Source organism: Panthera tigris, chromosome D1 (assembly GCF_018350195.1).
Source record: "Panthera tigris isolate Pti1 chromosome D1, P.tigris_Pti1_mat1.1, whole genome shotgun sequence".
Classification (NCBI taxonomy): domain Eukaryota; kingdom Metazoa; phylum Chordata; class Mammalia; order Carnivora; family Felidae; genus Panthera; species Panthera tigris.
Window position 1 is genome coordinate 30,891,658 of NC_056669.1, and position 25,131 is coordinate 30,916,788.

General features: G+C 40.0%; 1 protein-coding gene across 1 annotated transcript in view; it reads left to right on the forward strand.

Moving 5' to 3' along the window:
* Window positions 1-25,131, forward strand: part of LOC102952066 (beta-galactosidase-1-like protein 3) — a 57,756-nt gene that overhangs the window by 10,112 nt on the left and 22,513 nt on the right. The window contains 3 exon segments of the mRNA XM_042958481.1: window positions 7,366-7,458; window positions 8,896-8,977; window positions 10,360-10,424. Of these exon segments, the coding sequence (XP_042814415.1) occupies window positions 7,366-7,458; window positions 8,896-8,977; window positions 10,360-10,424 (240 nt within the window).

Consider the following 25,131-nt stretch of genomic DNA (forward strand, 5'->3'; position numbering starts at 1 on the left):
TATCACATTCAGGTCCTTTATCCATTTTGAGTTTATTTTTGTGAATGGTGTAAGAAAGTGGTCTAGTTTCAACCTCTGCATGTTGCTGTCCAGTTCTCCCAGCACCATTTGTTAAAGAAACTATCTTTTTTCCATTGGATGTTCTTTCCTGCTCTGTCAAAGATGAGTTGGCCATACTTTTGTGGGTCTAGTTTTGGGGTTTCTATTCTATTCCATTGTTCTATGTGTCTGTTTTTGTGCCAATACCAGGCTGTCTTGATGATGACAGTTTTGTAGTAGAGGCTAAAGTCTGGGATTGGGATGCCTCCTGCTTTGGTCTTCTTCTTCAAAATTACTTTGGCTATTCAGGGCCTTTTGTGGTTCCATATGAATTTTAGGATTGCTTGTTCTACTTTCGAGAAGAATGCTGGTGCAATTTTGATTGGGATTGCATTGAATGTGTAGATAGCTTTGGGTAGTATTGACATTTTGACAATATTTATTCTTCCAATCCATGAGCAGGGAATGTCTTTCCATTTCTTTAAATCTTCTTCAATTACCTTCATAAGCTTTCTATAGTTTTCAGCATACAGATCTTTTACATCTTTGGTTAGGTTTATTCCTAGGTATTTTATGCTTCTTGGTGCAATTGTGAATGGGATCAGTTTCTTTATTTGTCTTTCTGTTGCTTCATTGTTAGTGTATAAGAATGCAACTGATTTATGTACATTGGTTTTGTATCCTGCAACTTTGCTGAATTCATGTATCAGTTCTAGCAGACTTCTGGTGGAGTCTATCGGATTTTCCATGTATAATATCATGTCATCTGCAAAAAGCGAAAGCTTGACTTCATCTTTGCCAATTTGTATGCCTTTGATTTCTTTTTGTTGTCTGATTGCTGATGCTAGAACTTCCAGCACTATGTTAAACAACAGCGGTGAGAGTGGGCATCCCTGTCGTGTTCCTGATCTCAGGGAAAAAGCTCTCAGTTTTTCCCCGTTGAGGATGATGTTAGCTGTGGGCTTTTCATAAATGGTTTTTATGATCTTTAAGTATGTTCCTTCTATCCAGACTTTCTCAAGGGTTTTTATTAAGAAAGGGTGCTGGATTTTGTCAAAGGCCTTTTCTGCATCAATTGACAGGATCATATGGTTCTTCCTTTTTTTTTTGTTAATGTGATGTATCACGTTGATTGATTTGTGAATGTTGAACCAGCCCTGCAGCCCAGGAATGAATCCCACTTGATCATGGTGTATAATTCTTTTTATATGCCGTTGAATTCGATTTGCTAGTATCTTATTGAGAATTTTTGCATCCATATTCATCAGGGATATTGGCCTGTAGTTCTCTTTTTTTTACTGGGTCTCTGTCTGGTTTAGGAATCAAAGTAATACTGGCTTCATAGAATGAGTCTGGAAGTTCTCCTTCCCTTTCTATTTCTTGGAATAGCTTGAGAAGGATAGGTATTATCTCTGCTTTAAACGTCTGGTAGAACTCCCCTGGGAAGCCATCTGGTCCTGGACTCTTATTTGTTGGGAGACTTTTGATAACCGATTCAATTTCTTCGCTGGTTATGAGTCTGTTCAAGCTTTCTATTTCCTCCTGATTGAGTTTTGGAAGAGTGTGGGTGTTTAGGAATTTGTCCATTTCTTCCAGGTTGTCCAATTTGTTGGCATATAATTTTTCATAGTATTCCCTGATAATTATTTGTATCTCTGAAGGATTGGTTGTAATAATTCCATTTTCATTCATGATTTTATCTATTTGGGTCCTCTCCCTTTTCTTTTTGAGAAGCCTGGCTAGAGGTTTGTCAATTTTGTTTATTTTTTCAAAAAACCAACTCTTGGTTTCGTTGATCTGCTCTACAGTTTTTTAGATTCTATATTGTTTATTTCTACTCTGATCTTTATTATTTCTCTTCTTCTGCTGGGTTTAGGCTGCCTTTGCTGTTCTGCTTCTATTTCCTTTAGGTGTGCTGTTAGATTTTGTATTTGGGATTTTTCTTGTTTCTTGAGATAGGCCTGGATTGCAATGTATTTTCCTCTCAGGACTGCCTTTGCTGCATCCCAAAGCGTTTGGATTGTTCTATTTTCATTTTTGTTTGTTTCCATATATTTTTTAATTTCTTCTCTAATTGCCTGGTTGACCCACTCATTCGTTAGTAGGGTGTTCTTTAACCTCCATGCTTTTGGAGGTTTTCCAGACTTTTTCCTGTGGTTGATTTCAAGCTTCATAGCATTGTGGTCTGAAAGTATGCATGGTATAATTTCAGTTCTTGTAAACTTATGAAGGGCTGTTTTGTGACCCAGTATATGATCTATCTTGGAGAATGTTCCATGTGCACTCGAGAAGAAAGTATATTGTGTTGCTTTGGGATGCAGAGTTCTCAATATATCTGTCAAGTCCATCTGATCCAATGTATCATTCACGGCCCTTGTTTCTTTATTGACTGTGTGTCTAGATGATCTATCCATTTCTGTAAGTGGAGTGTTAAAGTCCCCTGCAATTACCACATTCTTATCAATAAGGTTGCTTATGTTTATGAGTAATTGTTTTATATATTTGGGGGCTCCAGTATTCAGCGCATAGACATTTATAATTGTTAGCTCTTCCTGATGGTTAGACCCTGTAATTGTTATATAATGCCCTTCTTCATCTCTTGTTACAGCCTTTAATTTAATGTCTAGTTTGTCTGATATAAGTATGGCTACTCCAGCTTTCTTTTGGCTTCCAGTAGCATGATAAATAGTTCTCCATCCCCTCACTCTCAATCTAAAGGCGTCCTCAGATCTAAAATGAGTCTCTTGTAGACAGCAAATAGATGGGTCTTGTTTTTTTATCCATTCTGATACCCTGTGTCTTTTAGTTGGCGCATTGAATCCATTTACATTCAGTGTTATTATAGAAAGATACGGGTTTAGAATCATTGTGATGTCTGTATGTTTTATGCTTGTAGCAATGTCTCTGGTACTTTGTCTCACAGGATCCCCCTTAGGATCTCTTGTAGGGCTGGTTTAGTGGTGACGAATTCCTTCAGTTTTTGTTTGTTTGGGAAGACCTTTATCTCTCCTTCTATTCTAAATGACAGACTTGCTGGGTAAAGGATTCTCGGCTGCATATTTTTTCTGTTTAGCACACTGAAGATATCGTGCCAAGCCTTTCTGGCCTTCCAAGTTTCAAAAGACAAATCAGTCACGAGTCTTATAGGTCTCCCTTTATATGTGAGGGCACGTTTATCCCTTGCTGCTTTCAGAATTTTCTCTTTATCCTTGTATTTTGCCAGTTTCACTATGATATGTCGTGCAGAAGATTGATTCAAGTTAAGTCTGAAGGGAGTTCTCTGTGCCTCTTGGACTTCAATGCCTTTTTCCTTCCCCAGTTCAGGGAAGTTCTCAGCTATTATTTCTTCAAGAACCCCTTCAGCACCTTTCCCTCTCTCTTCCTCCTCTGGGATACCAATTATGCGTATATTATTTCTTTTTAGTGTATCACTTAGTTCTCTAATTTTCCCCTCATACTCCTGGATTTTTTTATCTCTCTTTCTCTCAGCTTCCTCTTTTTCCATAACTTTATCTTCTAGTTCACCTATTCTCTCCTCTGCCTCTTCAATCCGAGCTGTCGTCGTTTCCATTTTGTTTTGCATTTCGTTTAAAGCGCTTTTCAGCTCCTCGTGACTGTTCCTTAGTCCCTTGATCTCTGTACCAAGAGATTCTCTGCTGTCCTCTATATTGTTTTCAAGCCCAGCGATTAATTTTATGACTATTATTCTAAATTCAGTTTTTGTTATATTATTTAAATCCTTTTTGATCATTTCATTAGCTGTTGTTATTTCCTGGAGATTCTTCTGAGGGGAATTCTTCCATTTGGTCATTTTGGATAGTCCCTGGAGTGGTGAGGACCTGCAGGGCACTTCCCCTGTGCTGTGGTGTATAACTGGAGTTGGTGGGCAGGGCCACAGTCCGACCTGATGTCTGCCCCCAGCCCACCGCTGGGGCCACAGTCAGACTGGTGTGTGCCTTCTCTTCCCCTCTCCTAGGATTCACTGTGGGGTGGCGTGGCCCATCTGGGGTACATGCACACTGCCAGGCTTGTGGTGCTGGGGATCTGGCATATTAGCTGGGGTGGGCAGGCAAGGTGCCCGGGGGCAGGAGGGGCAGGCTTAGCTCGCTTCTCCTTAGGTGATCCACTTCAGGAGGGGCCCTGTGGCAGCGAGGGAGTCAGATCCGCTGCCGGAGGTTTGGCTCCGCAGGAGCACAGAGTTGGGTGTTTGCGCGGAGCGAGCAAGTTCCCTGGCAGGAACTGGTTCCCTTTGGGATTTTGGCTGCGGGATGGGCGGGGGAGATGGCGCTGGCGAGCGCCTTTGTTCCCCGCCAAACTGAGCTCTGTCGTCCGGGGGCTCAGCAGCTCTCCCTCTCTTTGTCCTCCAGCCTTCCTGCTTTCTGAGCAGAGCTGTTAACTTATGACCTCCCAAATGCTAAGTCGCGCTTGCTGTCGGAACACAGTCCGTCAGGCCCCTCCGCTTTTGCCAGCCAGACTCGGGGGCTCTGCTTGGCCGGCGAGCCGCCCCTCTGCCCCGGCTCCCTCCCGCCAGTCCATGGAGCGCACACGGCCTCGCTGCCCTTCCTACCCTCTTCCGTGGGCCTCTCGTCTGCGCTTGGCTCCGGAGACTCCGTTCTGCTAATCCTCTGGCGGTTTTCTGGGTTTAGGCAGGTGTAGGTGGAATCTAAGTGGTCAGCAGGATGCAAGGTGAGCCCAGCGTCCTCCTACGCCGCCATCTTCCGTCTCTCCTGTCGACATTTGATTTTTTAAATTTATGCTATAATGCATAACTTGGTTCACATATCACTTTGTACCTGTGTGGATATATTTTCTCTTGCTCACATTCCAGTTTGTTTAAGTTTCATAAATGTAAAGAGTACAGATACCATGCATTTTCCTTTCTTCATGGAGTCTCCTCATCTTATGCAAGGTACCCACAGCCCAAAGACCAGTCTATAAAAACAATAAAGAACAAATATTATACCCTGAAGTTTATAAGGCAGGAATTATTTGGTCATTATGTTTTTTTTTTAAATACAACTTTCTTATAAACAAGAGGAGACACATGGTTATTATTTAAATAAAAATATATCTTATTTTAAGAGTGTATCTCTTGATATAACTTGATTGGGGATAAAAACCAGTTATTATGTTTTTATAAATACCAATAAAGAGCTTATTAGAGTCTTCTTTTTGGGGGAAATATGATACGGACCTAGCCCTTTATAACTACTTCTCAATTGTGAATTGTGAGTTACTATTGGAATAATTATTGAGAAAAGAAACAGGAGATTAGGAATAGAAATAAAGGGAAAGACAGATTAAGAATAATGTCTCTGTAGTATAGCTTTAGGAGAGATGAGCAATGCTGCAGGGAAGAAGACATCATCTTTAGAATTAAACTCTGGGTCTGTTATGCAGAGTCAAGAAAGGCTGAAAGCCATATGTTTCTGGCATTTAGATGGGGCCTGATGTAGGAGCAAAAATCTCTGAGCCTTAAAATTAGAAAGACTTTGAATGTTTGGCTAGAAGTTCAAGCACAAGTACAAATGCCATGTAGCATTAGTGCAGATGCAGCAAGCAAAGCAAATATATAAATATCCCACTGAAATCATGAGGTGAGAAATCTTAGGAAATTTTTAAGAAGCAAGGAATTATAAGTGCAAATGAAATTTAAAAGACCTATTATTACTAAATTGTTAGTATTTTAATGTTTTCTATTAGGTTACCTTCATTGTTTTAATTACTGTATTTAAATAATTTTTATAGTGTATTTACTCTTTTACTTGGGACTTTCATTCTTCTCAACCTGTTTGTTTTGTAAGGTCAGCTGTGAATTCTCCTGTGACGGGGATTTTAGAAATCTCACCCTTCATGTTGGGGAGAAGATATGGTTCAATAATACAAACAACTGTTCTCACTTCATCAATGAGGAATACTTAGGTTCACTCAACAAGTAATTATTGAGCACTTGCTATGTGCCAGCTGCTGTGTAGGAGCTTAGCTTCCAATGGAGAGAAGGACAGACATTGTCCCTGTCCCATGGAGGCAATGACCACTTACAAATTGAGGAATAGTTGCTTCAGTGGAAGAAGTGCAGGACACCCCTCATAGGGGTAAGCAGCCAAGGAGAAAGGAAGGTTCAGGGCATGCTCTCCAGAAAAAGTAACTTAAACAGTGACCTGAAGGGTGGGCAGGCATTAGCAATGGTCAGGAGTCTCCATCATGGGTGAAGACCAGAGGACAAGAGATAGAATGAAGAGTCTGAAGAGCTGGAGGAAGTGCAGTTGGTGTGGAGCATAGAATCTGAGGTGGGAAAGAGGCAAAAGGTGAAGCTGTAGAGGAAAACCCACTACACATACTCATTCTCTTCTGTTCCAACTCAGGGGCTAGGGTCCCATTGTACAAAAGGGAATATCACTCTAAAATTGGCATTTACTCCATAGGCAATAAGGAGCCATGTGGTGGGTGAAGTGGTCAGGCTGTCAAGAGCTCACTCTGCCTTCAGTATCAAGAGAGACTTCTGCACTTGAGTGTGGAAGAACATTGAAAGATTAAGTTAAACATTGCAAACTTATAATTTCAGTAGCACTAGGTCACTCTTGATGACAGGTGGCAAGATGGCATTGGAACACTTACCATTGTGGTTTGAGGAGTGGAGTCAAAGTGAGAAAGCAGAGACAGTGAGTGTAGACAACTGGTAATTCTTTCAAGAAACAGGGTTCTTTAAAATGAGAAAGCAAGAGAACTGTGGGTGGGGGAACGGGATTGGGGTCCATGTTTACTCTCCCTCTCTCTAGTGTGATGGTTCAGAATAAATTTCCATGATGATGGAGGGCAGTTGGTTTGGAAGGAAAGGTTGAAAGTAGAGAAGGTAGAGGGAACAGGGCAGAGAGCCAAGTTCCCAAGCAGGTGGTAGGAGGCAGTGGGACTCCATACATGAGTGGTGGCATTATCCTAAGACAGGAGGAGGGAGGGATGCCCCTTTCATATTCTGGGGAAAGTAGATAGGGTGGGCATGGAAGCAGGGGAGTTTGTAGGTTTGGGATTCATATTTAAGCAGATAATTAGTATGAGAAAAAGATAATTAGTATGAGAAAAAGAGGGAAAACTGTAGGAGTTGCTTAAATCCAAAGACTAGGGAAGGTGGAACTCTGTGCAACAGCTGAGGCAACTGGAGGTGACTGACCCTGGGCCCTGGAGGAGAGGGAGTACCGAGGGAACATGAGGTAACTACTTGGATCAAAGCTTACTGCACCAGATATGTGATCTTAGCAGGAAACCCAGAGACTCCAGGCTTTTTCCACCAGTAGCTTCACACTATTCCTTGATCTGCTTGTCTCTCAGTATCGCAAGAGAGGCCCCATCATTGCAGTGCAGGTGGAGAATGAATATGGTTCATTTGCCGAGGATAAAGATTACATGCCTTATATTCAGAAGGTAAGAAACATTTGATTTGTCCCCATATTTACATGCTTTCTTCCTCACTCTGACACTTTTACAAGCATGCATTTCTGAGACCCTGTTGCATGGGTGATCCTGTGGTAGGTGCTGTGGGTGATGAGAATATGTGAGATCAAGTTCAGTGTCTCTGTGAAGCTTCAGTATTGCCACAGCTGTCAGGGTTTCCTCAAATAACTTCATTAGGAGATAAAAATGGATGTGGAAAGTTGATTCTTTCCTGTTGCTATCTCTATGACCCACAATTCTCCTTAAATCTGGGCGCTGGTGAATTTACATCCATAGTAAATAAATAATGCTTCATGAACTTAATAACATGGCTCTCATCTTGTGGCTTCCTGACCTGTAGTGCTAACACTCTTTCCTCATAAATGCATGCTTGCCCTTGCTTCTCCATGGGGGGAATGTCTCAGGCCAGGGAATAACTGCAGTCCTGCCTGGTTGCCTTTCTGATGGTTCGGGCCCCTTCCTGTCCCTAACTTCCCACAGTGAAGAAGCTGATGAGTTTTATATAAACTGGACCTCCTCTCCAGGTTGGTGAGCAGAACTTGGGGTTGCATGTTGGCTGTGTCCACACAGAACCCCCTGGGTGGGATGGTCTGGAAAGCAGTGGGGAGGAGTTGTCAGATGGGAAAGAAAGAACAAGAAGGTGACCAGAGAGGAAGGAAGGCAGGGTTGGGCTTCCCATACATCCTGGCTCTGGCCCTGCAGCTGTAGCCTCTGGTACTGGACAAGTTCTGTGAGGGATTCCCCTCCCTAATTTTTCTCAGGGGCATCACATCAGATCTCCCCAAATTAATGTCATTCAGCTAGCATTGCTTTTTCTTGATTTTCAGAATTTGCCACTTGACTTTTCTCCCAGGGCCAGGCATGAAGTTAACAAAGAAAACACAAAGTCCTTTTGCCCTCTGGCCACGTGTCTGCTCCTCTGCCTTTAGTAGATATAATTTGCAAATTAGATTCCCCCTTCTTTGAAGCCATGGCAGGCTTCCTTGCTTCCTTTTAGTGTCTGGGTAGGACCCAAACTTTACAAAATTTATCTGCGATCCCCACAGCCTTGGACTCTCCCCTTCAAGAGAAAGCCTTCTCTTTTTCTCTTGGATTTAGAGTTTCCCTCAAGTGTTTCCTCATAAAACTCAGCCTTTTGCTTTTCCCCTTGAGGCAGTGGCCATGGATGTCAGAACCCATACTTAGCTGCTCTTGTGGTTCCCGGGATCAACACAGGCTGAGACAGAGACCAAACAACATTCCCCTAATTTACTGAATTGCAGATGGTCAGACTCTAAACTCAAACCTCTCTCTAGCTCACATGCTGTCCAAGCAAGCCCAAGCTGTATTTGTTTCCTAATTTCCTTATGTTTCCTTCTTCCCATGGGAGCAAAGGAAGTAGATTCATTTTGTCAGTTTTCCCAACAGGCCCTGCTGGAAAGAGGGATTGTGGAACTGCTCATGACCTCGGATGATGCAAAACACGTGCTAAAAGGCTACATAGAAGGAGGTATAAATTTAGACTCATTTTGAGTAAGAATTGAGGCCCTTCGCCAGCCAGCTTGAATATTCAACAAGCCTCAGAAAGAACCAACTATATCTCTGATGTCTCTCCCATGTTCATTGAAGTGGACTCCAGAAATTTGGTATTACAATGAATGAGGACTCAAGGTCCAAGTGAAGAGTCCACTTACCAACCCTAACTCTCTCCCTTGCCCTTCTTGTCTTTAAACAGACAAGCTCTTCTGGCCTCAATACACTTTTTTGTCTTTCATAATTTTTCTGTGGGCTAAGAATTCATATTGGTATTGGGCATGGCTTAGAATCCAGGTCTTCTCCACTAACATGGAGAGCCACATGGAGAAACAGAAGATAGATGTGTGTCAGGAAGGCTGCCTAGGCCAAGCCCCAGTCTGGGATCTTGAAGTCCACTCACTGTGGACTTGGAGTAGAGTTCATCATAGAGAGTCAAGTAACAGAACAGTTCAGACCAGAATCATAAGATGATGATAGTGAGGGAAGTGACCAAGGTATTATAAACAGCCATATGAGCCCAGGGGAGTATCTGTCAGGTAGTCCTTAGCTCAAGACTAGTTACTTCTTTATACCACTTTTCTCCGCTCCTTTTTGGTGGCTCTTCCTCACATTATTTTTCTAGGAATTTATTTTTTAAGTTTATATATTTATTCTTAGACAGAGAGCGCAAGCAGGGGAAGGGCAAAGAGGGAGAATCCCAAGTAAGCTCTGCACTGTCAGCACAGAGCCCGATGTGGGCTCCAACTCACAGAATTGAGTTGACCTGAGCCCAAATCAAGAGTTGCACACTTAACCAACTGAGCCCCTCTTCTCCACATTATTATAGTACACTGGGAAGTGTGCTGAACTTGGGTCAGCAAACCTGTGTTCAGTTCCTAGGTCTAATCAAGTTATATGATCTTGTCCTGTTCTAGTTTTCTACAAAAAATATGGTTAATTTTAACTGCCTTTAAAAAAAAATTAAGTGTATTTATTTATTTTGAGAGAGAAAGTGCAGGTGGGAGAGGGACAATCAGAGACTCCTAAGCAGGCTCTGCACTGTCAGCATGGATCCCAAGTTGGGGCTCAAATCCACAAACTGTGAGATCATGACCTGAACTAAAGTTGGACGCTTAACTGACTGAGCCACCCAGGCACCCCTTACCTACCCTTCTTATCTTGCATTGTCCTTACAAGTGTCCAGTGATATCAGGACATGTGTGGCAGCCTTTTGTACTTTGCAAAGTGGAATAAAAGTAGTGTCTCATCCTTGTTACTTGGCCCAAATTCCTTCTGTGTACAAGGTGTGGGCCTCCAACCATTCCCTGGTGGCACTGTCACAGTACCTCATTCAGCACCTGTCTCTTCTCTCTTTAGTTCTGGCCACCATCAATATGAACACATTTCAGATGAATGATTTCAAGCAGCTTTCCCAGGTGCAGGTAAGGCTGTCTTAAAGATGAAGAGTCTTTGCTCCTTTGCCTGCCCAAATCTCCTTAGCCTGTGCACCTGGTACTGAGTGAGAACAGCAGGCTTAGCAAAAAGACTTCTGCTTCCCTGCTCCCCATCTCCCCAGAGCCTCAGTTGGGTTCCAAAGCAATTTGGGGAGCTTATGCCTTTTGTCATGGGGAATGAGGAGTAAGTCCTGCTTCTATCACCACTGTTAGTGAAGCACCTTATGGAGATGATCAGAGGGAGGAAGAGGGGATTATGTGACATAAGTCAGAGGGAGATGATGTTCTTTTTCTTCTCCAAAGACAGACCTCAGAAATGGGCTAAATACATTGCTGACAGAGGGCTCATACATAGCTTTGTCAGAGTCAGCCTTTTTCAGCCAGACTCTGCAAATTATGGGAATGAATGACTATTGTACATGAATTCATTAACAACCATGGATTGAGTAGCTCCAGTTTCCTCTCAGTGGGTGGTACCCTGTAATAGTTTCAAGGATGGACAAACCATAGTCCATGCCTTTGAGGATTATATCCTTTCTCCACATAACAGCTGGATCGAGCTCTTACAGACCAAACGTGATTATAGTTTCCTCTGCTTAACACACTTTCCTGGGTCTCCTTTTGTTCCCAGCATAATCCAAAACCCATGCCATAGCCTGCAAAGCCTGGTGTGACCTGATGCAATCTTCCTTTCCAGGCCCAGCCCTCTCTGCTCTTCTCGCTTATACAGGAAATCCTTCTTCAGTCCTGCAGAGTATGGCACTTGGCCCCATGGTGCTTCCTCCAGTGCCCTATACCCTCCTACACAAGTTTTAATTAAAGAACAAATTGATCTTATTTCCTCTTCTCACTAATTTCTACACAGCTTTTGACCTAGTAAAAAGAAGGGACTCTGCCAGAGCTGGATCTATGGTTATCTAGTTTTTAATTGCTGTAATAAGTCTCTTTTTTGCTGTTGGTTCTTTTTCTCTTGTCACTTTTTTTAAAAGTAGCTTTGTTGAAATATAATTTATACACCATTAAATTCACCCATTATAAATATACAATTCAATATAGATTTTTATAACCATTCCCACAATCTAAAGAATTTTCTCATCTTCATTTATGGTAAATCCCCTGTTGCCATCTCCAGCCCTAGGCAAACACTGGTCTGCTTTCCATCGCTATAAATTTGTCTTTTCTAGACATATAATATAAATGGAATCATACAGTTACTAGTCTTTTGCATCTGGCTTCTTGCTTGATGTTTTTAATTTTCATCTGTACTGTAGCATGAATCAGTACCTGATTCCTTTTGATAGCCAAGTATCTTGGCTTGTATCATGCTCTTGTATCCTATGTCTAAGGTCATAGACAAAGCCAAAGTTCATGCAGTTTTTCTCATATGTCCTTCTTTGTAACTAATATGGCTAACATTAATTTTAAAGTTTGATTCAGTCTTGTATTCCTGGGAATAATCCTACTCAATTGTATTATCATTTAAAAAAAATTTTTTTAACGTTTATTTATTTTTGAGACAGAGAGAGACAGAGCATGAACGGGGGAGGGTCAGAGAGAGGGAGACAAAGAATCTGAAACAGGCTCCAGGCTCCGAGATGTCAGCACAGAGCCCGACGCGGGGCTCGAACTCACTGACCGTGAGATCATGACCTGAGCTGAAGTCGGCCACTTAACCGACTGAGCCACCCAGGTGCCCCTGTATTATCATTTTATATACTGCTGGATTCAATTCGTTCATGTCTTATTGAGAAGTTTTGCTTCCATGTTCACGAGGAATATTGGTCTTTGGTTTTCTTTTATTGAAATGTCTTTATTTTAGAATCAGAGTAATGGGTTCCTTTCCTATTTTCTGGAAGAAATTGTACAGAATTGATAGCATTTCTTATTTAATGTTTGGTAAAATCCACCAGTGAAACCGTCTGGACCGGAAGTTTCCTTTTTTTTTTTTTTTAAATTTTTAAGTGTTTATTTATCTGAGAGAGCGAGAGAGAGTGAGAGAGAGAGAGAATGAGTCAGGATGGGAAGAAAGAGAGGAATACACAGAATTTGAAGCAGGCTCCAGGCTCTGAGATGTCAGCACAGAGCTGGATGCGGGGCTTGAACCCACGAAACAGTAAGATCATGACCTACGCCAAAGTCAGATGCTTAACCAACTGAGCCACTCAGGCGCCTCTGAAGTTTTCTTTTTTAAAAGACTTTTAACTAGAAATTTCTTTTCTCTAATAGATGTAGCACCATTTAGATTATTTCTTCTTGAGCGAGTTTTAGTAGTTTATGTCTTTCAAGGATTTATTCTATTCTATTTCATCTAAGTTTATGAATTAATGGTCACAGAATTGTTTGTGATATTTTGTTGATATCCTTGTATGTCTTTGTTGTTGGTAGTGGTGGCCCTTCTTTCATTCCCCATATTAGTAACTTCGTGTCTTCTCTTTTCATCTTTTTATCTCGGTCCGTGTAACTAGAAGTTTACCATGGTTCTCTGTTAAGTTTCTCAGGATCCACATAAGAGTGAAAACATATGGTATCTGTCTTTCTCTGCCTGATTCACTTAGCATAATACCCTCCAGTTCCATCCGCATTGCTGCAAATGGCCTGATTTCATTCTTTCTCATTGCCAAGGAGTATTCCATTGTATATATAAACCACATCTTCTTTATCCATTGTCAGTTGATGGACATTTAGGCTCTTTCCATAATTTGGCTATTGTTGAAAGTGCTGCTGTAAACATTGGGGTGCAAGTGCCCCTATGGATCAGCACTTGTGTATCTCTTGGGTGAATTCCTTTAATGTTGTTTTTAAAAAAATGTTTATTTATTTATTTTGAGAGAGAGTGAGTGAGTGAGGGGCAGAGTGAGAGGGGGACAGAGAGAACCCCAAGCAGACTCCATGCTGTCAGTGCAAAGCTTGACACAGGCCTCAATCTCATGAACCATGAGATCATGACCTGAACTGAAATCAAGAGTTGGAGTCTTAACTGACTGAGCCACCCAGGCGTCCCTCTGTTCCTTGTTTTGAGGTCTGCTTTGGCTGATATAAATATAGCTATTCTACCTTTCTTTTGGTTAGTGTTTGCATTCTGTATCTTTCTTTATCTTTTTACTTTTTACCTTTTTTTAAGTATTTGTATTTAAAGTGGATTTCTTGTAGATAGCATATAATTATGTATTACATTAAAAAAATTTTTTTTAATGTTTATTTATTTTTGAGACAGAGAGAGACAGAGCATGAGCAGGGAAGGGGCAGAGAGAGAGGGAGACGCAGAATGTGAAGCAGGCTCCAGGCTCCGAGCTGTCAGCACAGAGCCTGACGCGGGGCTCGAACTCACGAACTGCGAGATCATGACCTGAGCCAAAGTTGGATGCTTAACCGACTGAGCCACCCAGGCGCCCCTGTATTACATTTTTAAAGATTCAACCTGACAGTTTTTGTCTCTTAACTGATATGGTTAGATAATTCACGTTTAAAGTGATTATTGATATAGTTGGATTAAAATCTATCATCTTGCTAATTCTTTTCTATTTGTCCCATTTGTTATGTTCCTTTTTTATCCCCCTTCAGTTAATTGAGCAGTTTTTATGATTAAATTTTATCTCCTCTATGGACTAATTTCTTTTCTCAGGTTTTAAGTTTTAGCTGTTGCCCAAGGATTTGAAATATACATGTTAAATTAATCTGAAAGTACTTTCAAATAGTGAACTGCTTCACATGTAGTAATAATATCTTACAATAATATATTCCTAAATACTCATTTTAAAGATGACATTCTATTGTGGGGTTTTTTTGTTTGTTTTGTTTTTGTTTTTGTTTTCATGGTTTCTGATATTAATTCTTATCTGTGGCTTTTGCAGGTAATTTGTCTTTTATTCTCTGACTGCCTTCAGAATTTTCTCATTGTCTGTAGCTTTTAGAAGCTTGAGTATAATATACTTAGGTGTGGTTTGCTTCTTAGAGTTTATCCTGCTTGATATTCTCACAGAATGGATCTGTGGTTTGGTGTCTGTAATTAATTTTAGAAAATTGTCAACCATTACTTATTCAAATATTTCCTCTCTTCTCTCTTTCTTCTTCTGCAGGTCCAATTATGTGTACATTAGATCATTTAATATTGTCTCAAACTGCTTGGATGCTGTTTTTCCCCCTACTCTTTTTCTCTTTATTTTTAAGTTCAGTTTGGTTGATTTCTATTAGCTTCTCTTTAAGTACACTGATTCATTCTTCTCCTTTGTTGACTTCACCAGTGAGCTCACTGAAGGACTTCCTCATTTCTGTTACTGTGTTTTTGATTTCTAGTTTTTCAATTCCATTCCTATAGCTTCCATCTCTCAGCTAAAATTACCCATATTATTTTGCATGGTATCTACCTGTTTCTATTGCAACCTTTATCATATTAATCATCATTATTTTATTTTTTTTAACATTTTTAAAATTTGTTTAAATTTATATCCAAATTAGTTACCATATAGTGCAACATTGATTTCAGGAGTAGATTCCTTAGTGCCTCTTACCCATTTAGCCCATCCCCCCCTCCCACAACCCCTTTAGTAACCCTCAGTTTGTTCTCCATATTTATGAGTCTCTTCTGTTTTGCCCCCCTCCCTGTTTTTATATTATTTTTGTTTCCCTTCCCTTATGTTCATCTGTTTTGCCTCCTAAAGTCCTCATATGAGTGAAGTCATATGATTTTTGTCTTTCTCTGACTAATTTCACTTAGCCTAATACCCTCCAGTTCCATCCACATAGTTGCAAATGGCAAGATTTCATTCTTTTTGATTGCCGAGTAATACTCCATTATATATATATATATATATATATATATATATATATATATATACCACATTTTCTTTATCCATTCTTCCATTGATGGACATTTGGGCTCTTTCCATACTTTGGCTATTGTTGATAGTGCTGCTATAAACATGGGGGTGTATGTGTCCCTTCGAACCAGCACACCCATCTCCCGTGGATAAATGCCTATTTTAAATTCACTGTTTAATTACAACATCTGTGTCCTATCTGAGACTGTTCTTGATTATTGCTTTGTCTCTTCAAAGTATGTTTTTTTCCTTGCCTTTTCGTATGACTCATAGTTTTTTAATGAAAATGGAACATCTTGTGTGGGACATAGATATTGTCTTTGACATAAGCATGTCTTTCTGCTAGGCTTTTTATTTTAAGTTTATTTATTTATTTTGAGAGAGAGGGAGAGAGAGAGAAAGAGAGTGAGAATGCATGGAGGAGGGGCAGAGAGAGAAGGAGAGAGAGAATCCCAAGCAGGCTGTGCACTGTCAGCACAGAGCCGAACACAGAGCTTGAACTGATGAGCCATGATATCATGACCTGTGCCAAAATCAAGAGTCCGCCTGAGCCACCCAGGTGCCCCCTGCTAGGCTTTTAATGTGGGGCTTTTGTGTTAATTTAGTAGGGAATTGGGCTAAATTTGAAGTTTGTTATTGCTAAGTTTATCCTCCTTGCATCATAGGCTTCAAATTCCTCTAGTACCATCTCTATGTCTGAGCTCCCCTTGGCTTTGGTTCTTCCCTTTGCATTGTACCCCAGAGAGAGTCTGTTCTTCTCAGCACTGCTAGCTCTACTGCATGTTATCTATTCTCTACACTGGTTAGCCTGATGGTGAGGGAAGGAATGCATTCCCTGATGTTCTGGTTGAGCCTTGGTCTTAGTCACCATGTGCCTGGGTCTGAGGGGCTGACCTTTGCAAATGCTCCTGTTTCTCCCTGAGCTGCAGTTCCAGGCCCCGCATAGTTTCTTACTCTTCTCCCAACACTAGTGGTTTGTTTTGTAGTTTTTTTTCCTGCTTCTGTTTCCAGGAAGCAGGTTTTCACCAGTGCCCTAAGATGACAGCTTTTCTTGCTCTTGTCTCTGCAGATTAAGGCTTTTGTTCCCTAGAAATGAGGGCTGTGGGAGATTTGGTAGTGGCTGCTGCTCCCCTTCCCCAACCAGTACCAGGAATGAAATCAAAGTACTGCAGACTTGGTGGCTTAAACAACATTTATCTTCTCACAGTTCTGGAGGCTAGAATCTGAGATCAAGGTGTCAGAAGGATTTGTTTCTTCTGAGGCTGTTCTCCTTGGCCTGTAAGTGGCTGACTTCACCCTGCATCGCCACAAAGTTGTCCCTCTGTGTATGTCTGAATGCTAATCTCTTCTTATAAGGATACTAGTGGTATTGGATTAGGGCCCACCCTAATAATTTCATTTAATCTTAACTAAACATTTTCCAAAACATTTAACCTAAAATTAAACATTTTCCTGTTTAAATACACTTTTCCCAAATATAGTCATTTTCCGAGGTACTAGGGATTAGAATTTCAGTATAAATGGGGGGAGGTGGTGGCACAATTCAGCCCATAACTTTCTGCCCTCACCCAGATTCAGGTCCTTCTGCATGCAAAATATATTAACCTCATCCCAGGAGACCCAACGTCCAATTTTTTTTTTCATTTCAGCATCAGTTCTGAGTCCAAAATCTCATCTAAATATCATCTAAGTCAGGTAGAGATGATACTCCAGATATTATTCATCCTAGGTAAAGTGCTTCTTCAAGTGTGAACTTGTGGAACCAGGTAGCAAGTTATCTGCTTCCAAAATACAATGTAGGACAGACATAGGACAGACAATCCATTTGAAAAGGGAGAAATTGAAAAGAAGAAAGGGGTCACGGTTCCTAAACAAGTACAAAACCTTGTAGGGTCAATTACATTAGATTTTAAGGCTTCAGAATAATAATTAGATTTTAAGACAATAATAATTCTCTGTTCTCTGTGTCTACCAGGATGGGCCTCCTTTCAGGTCCACCTGGGTGACAGCCCCACATCCTCAGCCCTGCGCAGTGGTCCTGACTCCTCTGGAACCAAGAAAAAGACATGACATCCTCATCCACTGAGCCTATGCCCTCTGTTCCCACAGTAGTAATGCTGGCCTGCTGACCTCTCAACCACCTTCAGGGTCATTCCTCTTTTTTTTTTTTTGAAGGGTAATGCATGTTTGTAGCCCCATAGCTCTTGTGGGAAATAAGTTTAAGAATTCTGTATGCCTGCACCAATGGGTTAACAAGGCTTACAGCAGAAAACTGCCACAGGGCAAAAGCGCCCAAGGTTAGTCATCAAGCAAAACAAGGCTTAGGGTGAAAAGCCGCCTCCCCAGGGTGAAAATGTCCAAGAAAAATTAGAGGTAGAAAGCTATGGGGCAAAAGCACCCAAGATTAGCTAGTGAAAAGGGTGCCTTGTTAACCTTGAGGCAGCATGCTCCAGCAATCTTAAACTTTAGAGATAACAGCTACTTGGCTGTATCGCCCACAGAGAAACTGTCCATCTGGCATCTGGTGCCAATATATCATTGTGCTTTAATCTCAACTTCAAACACCACTCACCACCCGCCCGCCCCAAAACCCTTTGCTTCTTACACACACAAGTTAATAGTCACTATTTTATTTGTTTTCTTCTGTATGTTCACCACAAATGTAAAACCTTGAAAGCTCAATAAATACAGAGACAAAACCCCAGTTTGGGGCTCTTGTCTCCTCCCAGACATTAGCCTCTCTCGTATTCAATTCTGCATCTGCTCTCTTGCTGGACAAGAGAGAACTCCAGACTCAAAGTCTGTGACAAGCTCTATTGACACATCCTGTAGAATCTCAGAAGTCTGACATCTTTCCTTCATTTTGTCTCAGCTCTGCCACCTTCAGTCCAAGCAAGTAGCATTTCTGCTAGAATGAAATTTTTAAAAATCTGTTGGCCTCCTGTACAATTCATGGGAGTCCAAGCCATTAGACAAGAGGGTCATCCTTACATCTTTCCTAGATAGCTCCATCTCTATTTCTGGCTTCTGTTGATATGGCTGAATGGATCCATCAGCCATACACCAACAACCTCTGTAGCAAATGATTGTCCAGCCACATCCTCGATATTCTGTAATCACACTTTCTCATTGTTTTACAATATACATAGGCCAAGAATTTTACAAATCTTCAGGTTCTGGTTCCTTTAAAAAAAAATTAATGTTTATTTATTTTTGAGAGAGAGAGGGAGAGAGAGAGAGACTGAGCATGAGTGGGGCAGAGGCAGAGAGACAAGGAGACACAGAATCCGAAGGAGGCTCCAGGCTCTGAGCTGTCAGCACAGAGCCTGATGTGAGGCTTGAATCCATGGACTGTGAGATCATGACCTGAGCTTAACTGACTGAGCCACCCAGGTGCCCCATGTTCCTTTTTTGCTTAACAATTCCTTCCTCTTAGCCACTTTGACTGGTGTGAGGTGGTATCTGAGTGTGGTTTTGGTTTGTATTTCCCTGATGAGGAGTGACATTGAGCATCTTTTCATGTGCCTGTTGGCCATCTGGATGTCTTCTTTAGAGAAGCGTCTATTCATGTTTTCTTCCTATTTCTTCACTGGATTCTTTGTTTTTTGGGTGTTGGGTTTGGTAAGTTCTTCATAGATTTTGGATACTAGCCCTTTGTCCGATAGGTCATTTGCAAATATCTTTTCCCATTCCATTGGTTGCCTTTAGTTTTGTTGATTGTTTCCTTTGCAGTGAGTAAGCTTTTTATCTTCATGAGGTCCCAATAGTTCATTTTTGCTTTTAATTCCCTTGCCTTTGGGGATGTGTCAAGTAAGAAGTTGCTGTGGCTGAGGTCAGAGAGGTTTTTTCCTGCTTTCTCATCTACGGTTTTGATGGTTTCCTGTCTCACATTCAGGTCCGTTATCCATTTTGAGTATATTTCTGTGAATGGTGTAAGAAAGTGGTCTAGTTTCATTCAGAGACTATAGATGCTGGCAAGGATGTGGAGAAACGGGAACCCTCTTGCACTGTTGGTGGGAATGCAAACTGGTGCAGCCTCTCTGGAAAAGTGTGGAGTCCTCAAAAAATTAAAAATAGATCTACCCTATGACCCACCAAAAGCACTGATAGGAATTTTCCCAAGGGATACAGGAGTGCTGATGCATAGGGGCACTTGTACCCCAATGTTTATAGCAGCACTTTCAACAATAGCCAAATTATGGAAAGAGCCCAAATGTCCATCAACTGATGAATGGATAAAGAAATTGTGGTTTATATACACAATGGAATTCTACTTGGCAATGAGAAAGAATGAAATATGGCTTTTTGTAACAATGTGGATGGAACTGGAGAGTGTTATGCTAAGTGAAATAAGTCATACAGAGAAAGACAGATAGCATACGTTTTCACTCCTATGTGGATCCTGAGAAACTTAAGAGAAGACCATGGGGGAGGAGAAGAAAAAAAAAAAAAAGGTTAGAGAGGGAGGGAGCCAAAACATAAGAGACTCTTAAAAACTGAGAATAAACTGAGGGTTGATGGGGGGTGGGAGGGAGGGGAGTGTGGGTGAGGGGTATTGAGGAGGGCATCTGTTGGGATGAGCACTGGGTGTTGTATGGAAACCAATTTGACAATAAATTTCATATTAAAAAAATTCCTTCCTCAATTTATCTCTGTCTTCTTATATTTCACTATAAGGAACAGGGAGAAACCAGGCCATGCCCATCAACATTTTCTTAGGAATCTCCTCATCTAAATATTGAGGTTCATCAATTGCAAGTTCTGCTTTCCACAAAATATTAGAACTCTATTTATCCAAGTTATTTGCCATTTTATAAGAAGGATCGACTTTCCTTTCCATTTTCTTTTTTTTTTTTTTTTTTTTTTTTTTTTCAACGTTTTTTATTTTTTTATTTTTGGGACAGAGAGAGACAGAGCATGAACTGGGGAGGGGCAGAGAGAGAGGGAGACACAGAATCGGAAACAGGCTCCAGGCTCCGAGCCATCAGCCCAGAGCCTGATGCGGGGCTCGAACTCACGGACCGCGAGATCGTGACCTGGCTGAAGTCGGACGCTTAACCGACTGCGCCACCCAGGCGCCCCTCCTTTCCATTTTCTAATAACATTTACTCATTTCCACCTGAGATCTCATCAGAAGCATCATTAACATTCATATTTCTAACAACAATCTGTTTATGATGACATTTTTATTCTCTATGATGATACAAGCTCTCTCTCCAGCTCTCCTCATATTTTTCTGAGCTCTCACCAAAATTGCCTTTAAGTCCATATTTCTATTTACATTCCCTTCAAGGAAATCTAGGCTTTTTTTTTTAAAAGCATGTACTTCAAGGTTCATCCAGCCTCTACCCATTACCCAGTTCCAAAGCCACTTCCATATCTTTAGGTATTTGTTAACTAATAACAAGTCACTGCAGTACCCCATTTCTTGGTACCAAAATCTGTACTAGTTTCCTTGGCCTGCAATAATAGAACACGACAGACTAGGTGCTTAAACAATGGACATGTATCTTTTCAAAATTCTAGAGGCTTAGATGTCAAAGATCAAGGTGCCCACAGAGTTGTTTCTATCTGAGATTCTCTCCTTGGCCTGTAGATGGTCATCTTCTCCTCCTTGTGTCTTCACATGGTCTTTCCTCTATTCTTGTATGTATTTAAATTTCCATTTTTTATAGACACCACTCATTTTGGATTATGGCTTACCCTACTGACCTCTTTTTCACTTAATTACTTCTTTAAAAATCCTGTCTCCAAATATAGTCACATTCTGAGGTCCTGGAAGTTAGGACCTCAATATATGAATTGGGGGAGGGCAATTCACCTGTAACAGAAAGTTACTGAGGATTCTCCCCAATTTTCCCTCAGAACATGTGGTGGAATTTGTGTAGGTAAAACCTTCATAAAGGCCTAAGACCCACCAGGGTGCCTGGGTGGCTCAGTTGGTTAAGTGTCCGACTTCTGCTCAGGTCATGATCTCATGGTTTGTGAGTTGGAGCCCCACATTAGTCTCTGTGTTGACAGTTCAGAGCCAGGGGCTTGCTTCAGATTCTGTGTCTCCCTCTCTCTCTCTCTCTACCCCTCCCCTACCTGTGCTCTCTCAAATATAAATAAAGATTACCAAAAAAAGGTGTAAGATCCACCCCACACAGGCCCCCAGGGATGCTAGCTCAATATGTTTCCCTATGTTCTTTTGAACATCTTTAAAAAGGCAATGAGAAATGACTGAAGATAAGAGAATAACCATACTCAGGATAAAACTATCATTGTATCAGTTTAGGATTTACCCATTTAGGGGTGCTCATAGGTTTTTCTCCCCCTCTTTTTTTTCTAAGTGTTCATTATTATTTTTTGGTTGTTTTTTTCCTTTATGATTTCTTTTTTTTACTGAGGTATAATTGACATATAATATTATATTAGTTTCATGTATATAACATAATGATTTGATATTTTTCTATATTGTGAAAAAAATCACTATAATAAGTCTAGTTAACATGCGATACCACACTTGGTAACAATTTTTTTTCTTGTGATGAGAACTTTTAAGATCTACTGTCAGCAATGTTCATATATGAATACAGTATTATCAATTATAGTCACCATGCTGTGTGTTACATCCCCATGACTTATTTGTTTTGTAACTAGAAATTTATACTTTTTGACCCCCTTTACCTATTTCACCCAACCCCCCAACTACATACCCCCCCCACAATCTGGCAACCAGCAGTATGTTCTCTGTATCTCTGAGCTTTGTTTTTTGTTGTTGGTTTTTAACTTTTTAAAAAAATATTCTACATATAAGTGAGATCATGTGGTGTTTGTCTTTCTCTATTTGACTTACTTCACTTTGTGCAATGCGCTCAGGTCCATCCATATTGTCACAAATGGCAAGATTTCATTTTTCTTTATGGCTGAAATATTTAAATTCTCATATATATAGCACATCTTCTTTATCCATTCATCCATCAATGGACCCCTAGGTTGTTTTCATACATTGGCTATTGCATAATGCTGCAATAAACATGGGGGTGTGTATATCTTTTTGAGTTAGTGTTTTAATTTTTGTATGATAAATACCCAGATGTGGAATTGCTAGATCATATGGTATTTCTATTATTGATGTTTTGAGGAACCTCTGCATTGTTTTCTATAGCGGTTCCACAGATATTACATTCCCATCAACACTGTGTTCCCTTGTCTCTACATAATCACCAACACTTATTTCTTGTTTTTCTGACCGGTGCGAGATGATATCTCATTGTGGTTCTGATTCACATTTCCCTGGATGATTAGTGATGTTGAGCATATTTCCATGTATTTGTTCCCTATCTATATTTCTTCTCTGGAAAAATGTCTATTCAGAACTTCTGCCCAGTTTTTAATCAGCTATTTGGGGGTTTTTTTTGTTTTTTTTGTTTTTTTTTTTGTTTTTTTTGCTATTGAGTTGTATGAGTTCTTTAGGTATTTTGGATATTAAGTGGTTATCAGATAGATGATTTGCAAGTATTTTATCCCATTAAGTAGGTTGCCTTTTCATTTTGTTAATGGTTTCCTTTGCTGAACAGAAGCTGTTTAGTTTGATGTGATACCACTTGTTTATTTTTTTGTTTGTTGCCTTTGCTTTTGATGTCAGATCCAAAAATCATTGCCAAGACCAATGTCAAGGAGCTTACTGCCTATGTTTTCTTTTAGGAATTCCATGGTTTTGGGTCTTACATTCAAGTATTTAATTTATTTTGAGTTAGCCTTTGTGTAAGTTATAAGATAGGGGTCCAGTTTCATTCTTCTACATGTGGGTGTCCTGTTTTCCTAACACCATTTATCAAAGGGAATATTCTTTCCCCGTTTTGTATTCTTGGCTTCTTTGTTATAAATTAATTGACCATATATGCATGGATTTATTTCTGGGCTCTCAATTCTATTCTACATTGTTTGATTTGTGGTTGTTAAACCTTCTTGCATTGTAGGGATAAATCCCAGTTGATCATGGTGAGTGATTCTTTTAATGTATTGTTGAACTCAGTTTGCTAATATTTTGTTGAAGATTTTTGGATATACATTCTTCAGGTATATTGGCTTACTATTTTCTATTCTTGAAGTATGCTTGGTTTTGATATCAGGGTAATGTTGGCCTTGGAAAATGTTTTTAAAAATATTCCCTCCTTATATTTTTTGGAAGAGTTTGAAAAGGATTTGCATTAGTTATTCTTTAAATGTTTGGAAGTATTCACCAGTTAATCCATCTGGTTCTGGACTTTTGTTTATTGGGATGTATTAGATTCTCTATATCTTCATCATTCAGCCTTGGCAGGTTGTATGTTTCTAGACACTTATGTATTTCATCTTGGTTGTCCAATTTTTTAGCATATAATTGTTCATTGCAGTCTCTTGTTTTCCTTGTATATTTGTGCTATCAATTGTATGTCCTCTTTCATTTCTGATTTTATTTATATGAGTCCTCTATCTTCTTGGTAAGTTTACCCAAAGGTTTTTCTATTTTGTCAATCTTGAAAAAGAAAACAGCTCTTAGTTTCATTGATCTTTTTATTGTGTTTTTAGTCTCTCATTTATTTCTACTCTGATCTTTAATATTTTCTTTCTTCTTTTTAAAAACGTTTAAAATGTTTTTATCTTATTTTTGAGAGAGACAGAGAGACAGAGAGAGAGAGAGAGAGAGAGAGAGAGAAGAGAATCAAATCTGAAGCAGGCTTCAGGCTCTGAGCTGTCAGTGCAGAGCCCGATGAGAGGCTCAAACTCACAAACTGTGAGATCATGATCTGAGCTAAAGTCGGGTGCTTAACCGACTGAGCCACCCAGGGGCCCCAATATTGCCTTTCTTCTATTAACTTTGGGTTAATTTGTTCTTTTTTTAGTTCCTTGAGATATAATGTTAGGTTGTTGATTTGAGGTCTTTCTTGGTTTTTTGAGCATCTTTTCATGTGTCTGTTAGCCATCTGGATGTCTTTGGAAAAGTCTGTATTCATGTCTTCTACCCATTTCTTCACTGGATTATTTGTTTTTTTGGGTGTTGAGTTTGGTAAGTTCTTTATAGATTTTGGATACTAACCCTTTATTCGATATGTTATGTGCAAATATCTTCTCCCATTTTGTTGGTTGCCTTTTAGTTTTGTTGATTGTTTCCTTCACTGTGCAGAAGCTTTTTAGTTTGATGAAGTCCAAATAGTTCATTTTTGCTTTTATTTCCTTTGTCTTCTGAGACATATCAAGTAAGAAGTTGCTGTGACCAAGGTCAAAGAAGTTGCTGCTTGTCTTCTGTAGGATTTTGATATTTTCCTGTCTCACGTTCAGGCCTTTAATTCATTTTGAAATATTTTGTGTATGGTATAAGAAAGTGGCCCAGATTCATTCTGCATTTCGCTGTCCTTTTTTCCTAGAACCATTTGCTGAAAATACTGTATTGCATTGTATACTCCTTCCTGCTTTGTAAAATATTAGTTGACCATATATTTGCGGTTCCATTTCTGGGTTCTGTATTCTATTCCATTGATCTATGTGTCTCTTTTTGTGCCAGTACCATACTGTATTAATGATTACAGCTTTGTAATACAGTTTAAAGTCTGGAATTGTGATGCCTCCAGCTTTGGTTTTCTTTTTCTTTTTCTTTTATTTTACAAATTTTTAAACTTTTATTTATTAACGTTATTACATTATGGTGTTTATTTAACTACCCAGGTGTCTCTGGTTTTCTTTTTCAACATTACTTTGGCTATTCAGGGGTCTTTTGTGGTTCCATACAAATTTTAGGATTGTTTGTTCTAGGTCTGTGAAGAATGCTGGTGTTATTTTGATACGGATTGCATTGAATGTGTAGATTGTTTTGGGTAGTATCAACATCTTAGCAATATTTTTTCTTCTAATCC